Consider the following 9,580-nt stretch of genomic DNA (forward strand, 5'->3'; position numbering starts at 1 on the left):
GGTTGAGTTTTTTCTCCTATTGTTTTCTCTCTCATCTTCTCGAAATTCATGTCAGGTCAACTAAAAATCAAGATTGTCCTTCCATTTATTTTATCTTTCAACCATGCTCATCTTTCTCTTGATAGATATTTATTTATTTCAGATTCTTTTTTAATTTTATTTTTTTTATTTAATTTTGTTTAGTTTTTATATCAAATATTATACTCATTTTTTTGATTATTTTTTTAATTTGTTTTTTCTTTCAATTTTTTCCCTCAACATTTTTTTTAGATTTAATTCTCATTTTTTTATTTACCTTTTCTTAATTTATATTTTATTTTAATTTTATTATCTAACATTTTATTTCATTTACTTTTTTATCCAATTTTGGTAGTCATTCTTTTAATTTCTTTTTTTTTTTTTTGATTGATTCTCTTTTTTTTTCTTTCATTATTTTTTATACGGGATTTAATTCTCGTTGTTTTAATTACTATTTTTTTATGATTAAAAGTTTTGTTCAAGTTTTGTTTTTTTTTGTAATGTCATTTCGGTCTTATGACCAAGGTTGTTGGTTTTAAATATTAGTCCAATTTAACTTTGATGTTTCTTTTTTATTTTATCCTTTGACATTAAACTATTGAGTCTTGAACTTTTTATTTTTTTTATATTTTTTCTTTCTATATAATTATCTAGGGTCACAAGTTTGTTAGGTTAATCCTGGATGACTCAGGGTTTTTTTTATTTATTTAATTTTAATTTTTTTTCTAGGTTATTTAAAAAAAATATTTTCTTATCTTAATCTCATGTTCCGGATGGTGTGTTAATAAAATATACCCGGGTTAACTTGTATTTTTTTCTCATATATTTTTTTAAATTGATGTTTTTCAATGTTAGTATTGAAAATTAGTTTTATTAGGCTTTAAACCTTCTATTTTTTTGTTTCTCATTTTAGACTATCCAAATTACAAATTAATCACCATCTAAATATATTTTTTATACTTGAATTTTTTTTTGACATATCCCATATTACAGTGCGCGGAAAAAAAATGGAGTCTAACAAAAAGATAATGAATAACCAACCCTGAAAAAACCTATATACAGAATGTATATATATAACCACCCAACCAAGCCATCCATAGATTGACCACTACTCAAGCGACTTGGGGATGAAGCCTTGAATTCGTTTCCTTGCCAATTGACACCTGACATGGGTTGTCTTTCCCTTATCCCTTCCGTTTCTTTTACAAGGAAAGCCACCCAAGATACGCAGAGCACAACTCATAGCTAGGTTTATAAAGAATGACACATCCTCTTACACGTGTCTCCTTTTATGCTTTCTGTCTCTCCGTCTCTTTAAATTGAGAAATATGGAAAATCAAGAAAACAACAAAATCCCATCAACAGAAGAATAAACAATGCAATGCCAAAACGATAATAACTATGAAATTCCATCTCCAAAACATCATCACCAAAGGGAAGAAGGCAATGACCATGAAGAAGAAGAGGATTTCCTTGGTCAGTTTCAGTGCCCTGTTTGCCTGTAAGTCTTTAATTGCCACCTTTTTTTGTGTAGAATTCAATTTATTTAAAGTTGATTGAGCCATGCTTTTCCATGTTGACATTAACCCTTTTGTAATGCTTAGAGCTTCCTTCTGTTGCCGTTTAATTAGTTTTGGTAAAAGTGTTTTGTTTTCTGTTAAATAGTAAAGGAGAAAAAAGGAACGAAGTTATAATTTACTGTAATGTGCCAAAAAGAAACCAACTTTTCAATGTTTAATAGAACAATAGCTTGACCCAATTTGCTAGACAATAAGGAAAAAAAAGGGTCATATTGCAACATTTTTCATGTTTGTTTTGATTTTGTGTTTCACCTTTGTGCTTCAATAGTTCGTTAATTGTATTGGATTTCTAATGTATGCTTAAAAGATGCATAGTTAAGATTTTATGGAGCTTTACCGTTTAAAATTTATGATAAGGGACAAAGTACGATGGAGTTCCTTTGTTTTTAATTTGGATTTAGCTTCTGTAATTTCTATGGTAACAAGTTAGTTGTATGGTGTCTCGCTATACATGGCCTTGAACCTTGGTAATTATGCAAAGTTAGCAATGTAAATGTAGAATTCGATGGAATTAACGCTTATGATTGTTTATAGAATTACTCACTTGTGCATCTTAAATGATCCGAAAACAAATTCAGCAGTAACATGACTGGCATTGAATTTGTGTCTGCTTGTCCTGATTCGTCATTTAAAGAAACTGGGCTGTCAAGATCATTTTTTGAAATTTAATCAACATTGTGTGAGTTACACTGCACTGATGATGCCGTGACTGACAATATACATTCAAGTATTTCATTTTTGGAACATGAAATCAGATTAAAATGGAGTGATTTCCGGAAGCTTTTGGGCATAATGTACATGTCCAGCTTCCTCTAATGATAAGAGCGATCATTTGTAGAAACTTCGTGTGTATAAAATTAGCAAGTTTACTCGGAAAAAAATATAGAATTATGAGTCCTTTATGCATTTTTTATACTAATCAATGCTTGTTTATAATATTGATAATATTTTGGCATTTGTGGTTGAAAAAGCAAATGAACAGTTAATCTGAAGTTCTAGAGTCATGCAGACTATCCATACCTGGATCTTTTGGGCACCATGTATTGTTTCCTATGTTTGAATGTAGAAACAGAAGGCTTATGTTAATGACCAAAATTACAGCTTTGCAGACTTGACCCCTGATAGTTGTTAATTAAGCAATATCTCAATCAATTTTTCTCTAGTGTATGACATGTTTAAAGGGAGTTTCCTTTATTTTACAGGGACCTACTTTACAAGCCAGTTGTTTTAGGTAAGGAGGCAAAACTTTCAATTTTTTATACTGGGTGCTTGTAATCTTATATTTACAAATCCTTCCTTTTTCTCCTTTTTTTTGGTAGCATGTGGCCACATTTCATGCTTCTGGTGTGTATTTCGTTGCATGAATGGCTTTCGCAAGTCACACTGTCCAATTTGTCGGCACCCATTTAATCACTTCCCACGTGTGTGTCAATTGCTGGATTTCTTACTTATGAAGATTTGCCCTATAGCCTATAAGACAAGGGAAGGAGAAGTGGAAGGTAAATATCTTTGATATCCTTTTTTTTTCTTTTTGCTGCATGGATTTATAATTTGATTTACTAGCTTGGCTGTTTTTGATCTAGAGCTATTTACAACTAGCTGATCAAGAATGTGAGCAAGCACTAAAAATGCAGCCATTTGTTTCTAGAGGAGAGCCACCATTACAGCACTTTTTTTTTTCTTTTTGCTGCATGGATTTCTAATTTTGATTTACTAGCTTGGCTGTTTTTGATCTAGAGCTATTTACAACTAGCTGATCAAGAATGTGAGCAAGCACTAAAAATGCAGCCATTTGTTTCTAGAGGAGAGCCACCATTACAGCAAACATCTTTTTGCTATGACACTAATTCTTGTACTTGCTGTGCAATTCTGAGCCAAACTTGGCTGAGAAAGAGCTGCAGAGAGTGAAACCAAATTGTTTGTTTTGGCTGGACATGTGGATTGATTCTGCATGTGTTATTGAAGGGAAAAAACTAATGATTATGTTTAAGAATAGTAGATGCAGTTGTTTTCATTATTTGCAAAAACTCTATAAATGGTCTTGTCATTGTTGTAAAGTTTTTTGGTAAATTGTATGTTTGAACCAATTGTATGTTTGAACCATTACCTGCTCCCCTCCCCAAACTGGTCTGCTTTCTCTCTGTCTCCCACTTTGATGCAGTGTAGATATAGAATTTACCATTTCTTTTTTCAATATGAGACATCTCTTCATTTTGCTAAAGAAAGAGAAAACAGAATGAAAAGTTTCTTCTTTTGCTGTGTCATTTCTTTGTTTCAGTGCTCCAATGGCAAGTGAATTTAGTTATAATTTTCCTATATGTGCAAAGTGGTGTTGCCTGGTAGTGCGTAGTTGCATTTGTTCTTGCTTCTTAGTGGTTGAAAGGAATAGAAACAGACACTTTGGAATGTCAGTTACACTTGTAGAACTTAAAGTATTAAATCTGTGAAGACAATTTGCAGTGATAATTTAAATTTTGATGGGAACAGATTTTTGAGGGTTGCATCTCCTTGCCCCTTTGCAATTGCTCCTTGGACATTCCCTTTCATTTTATTAGGAACCTTGGACATTTCATTGATCACTCTCGTGTGCATCCCTTAATAGCTCCACCACTATGTTGAACCTCTTAGTGGTTTGACTTATATTAATATTATGAATGTTAATGTCATTTGAAACAGATTGATGCAATATTTTCTTATTTGGCTGTGCAGAAGAAGCAAAGAAATTTGGCCTTTTCTCACCATAGTTTGGTCATGATTCATCTGGATCACTTCCTGGTGAAGAGCTAGATGTCCCAAGCAATTCTCTACGTCTACCCACCCATCCAAAAACCAAATTGGGTTCGGTAGTTGTTTTTCTTTAGGGAATGTTCCAGAGGCAAATCACAACCATAACATCTACCGCAACACCAACCACACCCTAATAATATCTGAAGGCACTGCGAATGCAGCCATCAAAAGTTGCAACTTGATTAGGACAGGGCTTGAACATGGAATTCAAAAGGCCTCTGTTGCTGACTTGCTGTGTGCTGAATGCAAGAAACTACTGTTTCGACCAGTGGTTCTTAATTGTGGCCATGGTAATCTCTAATAAACTGCATTTACCCAGCTAAAACAGAAGAAAGAGAAACATTATTGTCAAGTACTTAATCTAATATCTTCTCTGTGCAGTGTATTGTGAATCTTGTATCACCAACCCCATGCAAGGAATTCCTAGGTGTCAGTTTTGTCAAAGTTCGCATCCAAATGGGTTCCCGGGTGTTTGTTTCGTTCTAGAGAATTTTTTGGAGGAGCACTTTTCTGAAATTTATGCAGGGAGACGAGAAGGTTTGCCCCAACTTTAACTTGTCAGTATCAAAACCTTGAACTTGTATCTTGTCATTTGCTCTTGTTAGTGTCTGGGCTTCATTCCCAAATGAATTATTAAAGTAACTTTACCGAAATATAAATTTTTCTATTAAGCTACATCACTCTTGTGTGAGGTAAAACTTAAGCAAATCAACCTCTTAATAGAGACCGAAGAAGGAAAAAATTCCTGAAAGTTTTCATTTGATAGTGATGATAGGCTCACTAGATAAAATGAGAAATATGGAAAAAGAAATTAAGAGCAAATGGGGTTGTCTGTTCAAATTGTCTCAGCCTTTCTTCTTCTCAGTTTTCTCCTAGATTGGTATTGCTTTGGCATTCTGACAAAGAACTTCGTTCTGTTTCTTTCTTTGATTTGTCACTTATTTTCCTCTCACATTTGGACACATGATGTGTGCGTTCACAGTAGACAGAAATCTTAAGAGAAAAATAGTTTATCGCATCTATACTTCTGTACAACAGTACATGTCAGTCAATTAGGAAAGATAAGGAGTAATTGAAGCCAATTGACTTCACAACAAGTCTAACCCTACCATTTTCAGATTTTTCCCACATTGTCAATGGGCTTCTATCCAATCCATATAATTTTCAAATAATTCATGCACACATGCAGATTTTGTTTTGGGTCCTCACGCATTGTGTGCCGGACAACTTGTTTGCGTGAGCATGTGTTGGTTGGTGTTCCTTCTTGAATTTGTTCACTTTCTTATAAGTTGTCATGTTGCAATTTTCATATTTATGTGTTCTTTTTGCGCTGAATGTATCTTGACTTCAGGTTCAACACAAGCTCAACAACTAGCTCCACGGTCATCACCAGTACCTTCTAAGGTTTATTCACCATGGATATTTGGCAATGGACCAAAGGTTCACATTGGAGTTGGGTGTGATTCTTGTGGGGTAATGTTAATTTTTAAAAATGATTCTTGTGGGGTAATGTTAATTTTTAATTCCCTTTGTCTATCGTGTTTGATGATTGCAAAAGTAGTTTATATATGTATGAACAAGATTCAATCTCAGATGCATGATTTCCTTTAGAAGGCTTGACACTTCTGTTGAATGCGTTCTCATAATTGGGATGACATCTTCTTACTTGTTACTGTATCTATCCTTGGAACATCCCTTACTTTCCCTTTCTGTGCCTATTATTGTGCTTATTCTCATCAATTACTCAACAACAATGAATTCCCTTTTTGAAAATCTCTTGCTAGACATGTTATTCTTATTAGAGTAATGTGGATTTTTTACTTAGGCTGCGATGTGAATGTTACTGTCATCCTAAAATGTGGTTATGTTGCTTTATTCAAGAAAAGTCGGTAAATATTTATCGAAAGTACATCAAGTACACTTGGGTAGTTCAGTTATTTTTACAACACAGCTAATGCAAACTAGTCTAGCATGTCATTTTTGTTATGGTAGAAAAACGAATTCAAAAGCTTTGAACTTTCATGACAGATGTTGCAGATAATTGGGGAAAGGTACAAATGCAAAGACTGTTGGGAGGAAATAGGGTTTGATGTGTGTGAAGCATGCCACAACAATCCCTCCTACATCCCAGGCCGATTTAATCAGCAGCATGAACCAGAGCACCATTTTGAGATTGTGCAGCCACAGGGCAATGTTGAACATGTACACATGCAGGATCTTGATCAGTCTGATTTTCCAGAAGATGAAGATGATGATGAACATGATTTTCTTGCTCCAGTCCTGTTAGATGATGTTTTACCGGATGTAGAAGATGGCTCTAATGGTATGGTAGATGTTTCTGCTTTGGTTTTGTCAAATGATGCTGCACCAGATCAAGAAGATGGTCCTGATGTCTCCTAGGTCAGCTTTGACTGGAGAAAAATCGACAAGGTACCACCGCCAACGCTAGTTTGCTAGGTGAGAATGATGTGATGATAGAAGAAGCGTGATAAAGGAAAACGATAGTTAAAAGAGATATGATTAATTATGTGATAAAACAAGTTGATTAATTTCTGTACATGTCTCGTAAATAAATGAATCCATGCAAAGGCAATTATCTGATCACAATCTGTAAACCCCAGATCATATTTATTGGACTTTTTTTTTATGTAGTGAATGGATTGGCTCCGCATATCATCATCCAGAGTTTAAATCCCAGGGGAATCCCAGAGAAATACATTTATCGTAAACGCTCTGTGCATACACATGAAAACCTCACAGAGGGATTTAGCCTTGGTATAAAAATGCATGTTCCCAATTAGAAACCTACGGTAACTCACAGGTGACTACATGTCTTCATCTCACTGAAGAGCGTCTCTAGGGTACTTAGCAAGAGTCATTTGATGATTTACATCAAGGGTTTTTTTTTTTGTTTACTTGCATAATTTATTATAAATATTTACAAATATTATCATTCTACATACAACAGATGTGATCATTACAATTTATTCTTTCATTTTTTTTGTGCCTTTTTTATATCACAATCTAACAATAAATGAAATACAATAAACATATTTAAATAATATTTAAGGGATACGCACTGATCTTTTGGGATGATATTTCAAAATAGCAATTTCCTAATTTTTTTTTAAAAAAGCAGCACTGGTCACTTTTTTATTGAAAAATAGCATACTTAATCAAATATATATATAATATTTTTAGTTGAAAAGCTAAAGATATTGAACTTATGTAATTTCAAAACAAGAAATACATAAAAAAACATGTTTTTTATGTACTCGTTGTTTTTATTTTTCTAGTCTTGAAATAGTAATCAATGCTATCTAATAATAGATGCATATAAAACCCCAACTCATGACCTAAATAATAATGAAATCCACGTCCATCAACTTTGGACATCCATCAACTTTGGGTGTAGTTAGGTGTTAACTTATGAATCGAGTTTTTATAGCTAATTTATTATTTATTAGATATAAATTTAAATATTTATATCTTATCTATCATGTCTCAATATTCATTCAAATATTTAATATATGAGTTCTATTTCTTATTTAACATAAAATAAAAAAGATAGATACAAAAAATGGTAGTGTGTGTATATATAATTATAAATGATATACATATTATGTCAATATTAGAAAATGGAATTAGATTGTATTAAAAAACATAAATATCTTACACAAACACACCCACACGCGCACGCGCTCACACACACATGTTTTGATCAAATTTAACAATATATATACTTGATATATTATTTATCAAATAAAATAAAAATTAAATAATCAAATATTTAAATAAGTTCGTTCAAGTTTACATTCATCAAATTAAAATTAAATTATCATACTTTTTGGGAGTGTGGTTGTCGTTGTTTTTTAAAGTGATTTTCATTTTAAAATATATTAAAATAATTTTTTTTTTAAAAAAATATTTTTGATACCAAAAATAATACAAAAATACTAAAAAAAATATTAATTTAAAGCAAATAAAAAATAAAATAAAATTTAAATTATTTTTAAAACGCTTTTAAAATATAAAAACAAAAAGGTTACATTCCATGAAATAATTGTATTTCCTCTCCACCTATCTCTCGATATGCTCGATGCTTCCCTAAATGTAGGGGAAATCATTACTTTTTCTTATTAATTAATTTAGTATTTATAAGTTTTTTTTTTAAATAAAGTCTAAGCTAGATGAAAATAAGTTACAGAATATTTTTTTTATGGGCTAAGCCTAGTGGATTATAAAGTTTGGACTAATACAAAAAAGAATACCAAAAAAAAAAGATCTAATCTTGTAAAAAAATTTGCAAGTGAAGTTAGGCAATTTCAATTATATATCCTCAAATTATGAAGTAATGTAAAGAATGAATAGTTAATAAATGGTTATCTATAATATTCCCTACATAAATATCGAGGATGGAGGAACACAAATCAATTATATTTGCTATGCAATTGAACTAAGTTCTTATAATCTTCAAAATTTATTTATCAATAGACTTATAATCACATTAGCTATAATCAATAAATATTTAATTTGTAGGCAAATAACTTTTAGACTTATATTTTATAGGTGATAATAGGTAAGCTTGCAATTTTTATTATTAATATATATATTCTATCAGGGAATTTTCAGTGTGTGTTTGTAATTAATTAAAAAATCATCTAATAAATCTAAGTTCATTAATCTTGACCTGTTATGTTATTTTTTATATTCAAATTATTTGATTACTACACAAGTTTTAATTTGTTTTCCAAATATTAAAAGAATATAAAAAATTTAAAACATTGTTATGAGTGTGAAATTGCAAGTATGGAGTTGTAAGATCATTATCCATAGTTAAAATCGTTAACATTAAATTTAATATTTAACTTTGAAATTTAAAATTCACTAAATTAAAATAGTTATAAAAGACCTCGGAATAATGTAACTATGCAAAATAAAAAAGATACCAAACATTTCAATCATTTTAAAACAATATATAACAAGAACCTCCAAACCATTTTAAAATACTCATATGATTTTATTATATAAATATTTAAAAAACTATTCTACCACACCCCACAAGATTTCACAAATTTATATAGAACATTATACGATATATTAAAAGGACTTAGTATCTCTTTAACCGTTTATTTATACAAAAATTACTATAAATTAAAGTAAAATAATAATGGAGTTGTCTTTGTCAATCAAAC

The 9,580-nt window shown here is 31.1% G+C and overlaps 1 protein-coding gene across 1 annotated transcript; it reads left to right on the forward strand.

Moving 5' to 3' along the window:
• The first annotated feature begins 1,142 nt into the window (after positions 1–1,142).
• Positions 1,143–7,183, forward strand: LOC105119101 (E3 ubiquitin-protein ligase PRT1-like). The gene is made up of 9 exons (XM_011017200.1): positions 1,143–1,519; positions 2,801–2,829; positions 2,918–3,097; positions 4,308–4,341; positions 4,446–4,675; positions 4,767–4,922; positions 5,737–5,858; positions 6,414–6,899; positions 7,097–7,183. Exons 1-8 carry the CDS (start codon positions 1,395–1,397, stop codon positions 6,783–6,785), a joined length of 1,248 nt encoding a protein of 415 aa, XP_011015502.1. The 5' UTR covers positions 1,143–1,394; the 3' UTR covers positions 6,786–6,899; positions 7,097–7,183.
• Positions 7,184–9,580: the final 2,397 nt, after the last annotated feature.

This window comes from Populus euphratica, unplaced genomic scaffold (genome assembly GCF_000495115.2).
Source record: "Populus euphratica unplaced genomic scaffold, PopEup_1.0 scaffold2542.1, whole genome shotgun sequence".
Classification (NCBI taxonomy): Eukaryota; Viridiplantae; Streptophyta; class Magnoliopsida; order Malpighiales; family Salicaceae; genus Populus; species Populus euphratica.

What these genes read in the sequence shown, in the direction of transcription:
- LOC105119101 (XM_011017200.1), top strand. Translation starts at nt 1,395, where the DNA reads ATGCAATGCCAAAACGATAATAACTATGAAATTCCATCTCCAAAACAT. An exon ending in TTTCAGTGCCCTGTTTGCCT is followed by an intron (nt 1,520 to 2,800) that starts GTAAGTCTTTAA and finishes TTTATTTTACAG; the next exon opens with GGACCTACTTTACAAGCCAG. An exon ending in AAGGGAAGGAGAAGTGGAAG is followed by an intron (nt 3,098 to 4,307) that starts GTAAATATCTTT and finishes TTGGCTGTGCAG; the next exon opens with AAGAAGCAAAGAAATTTGGC.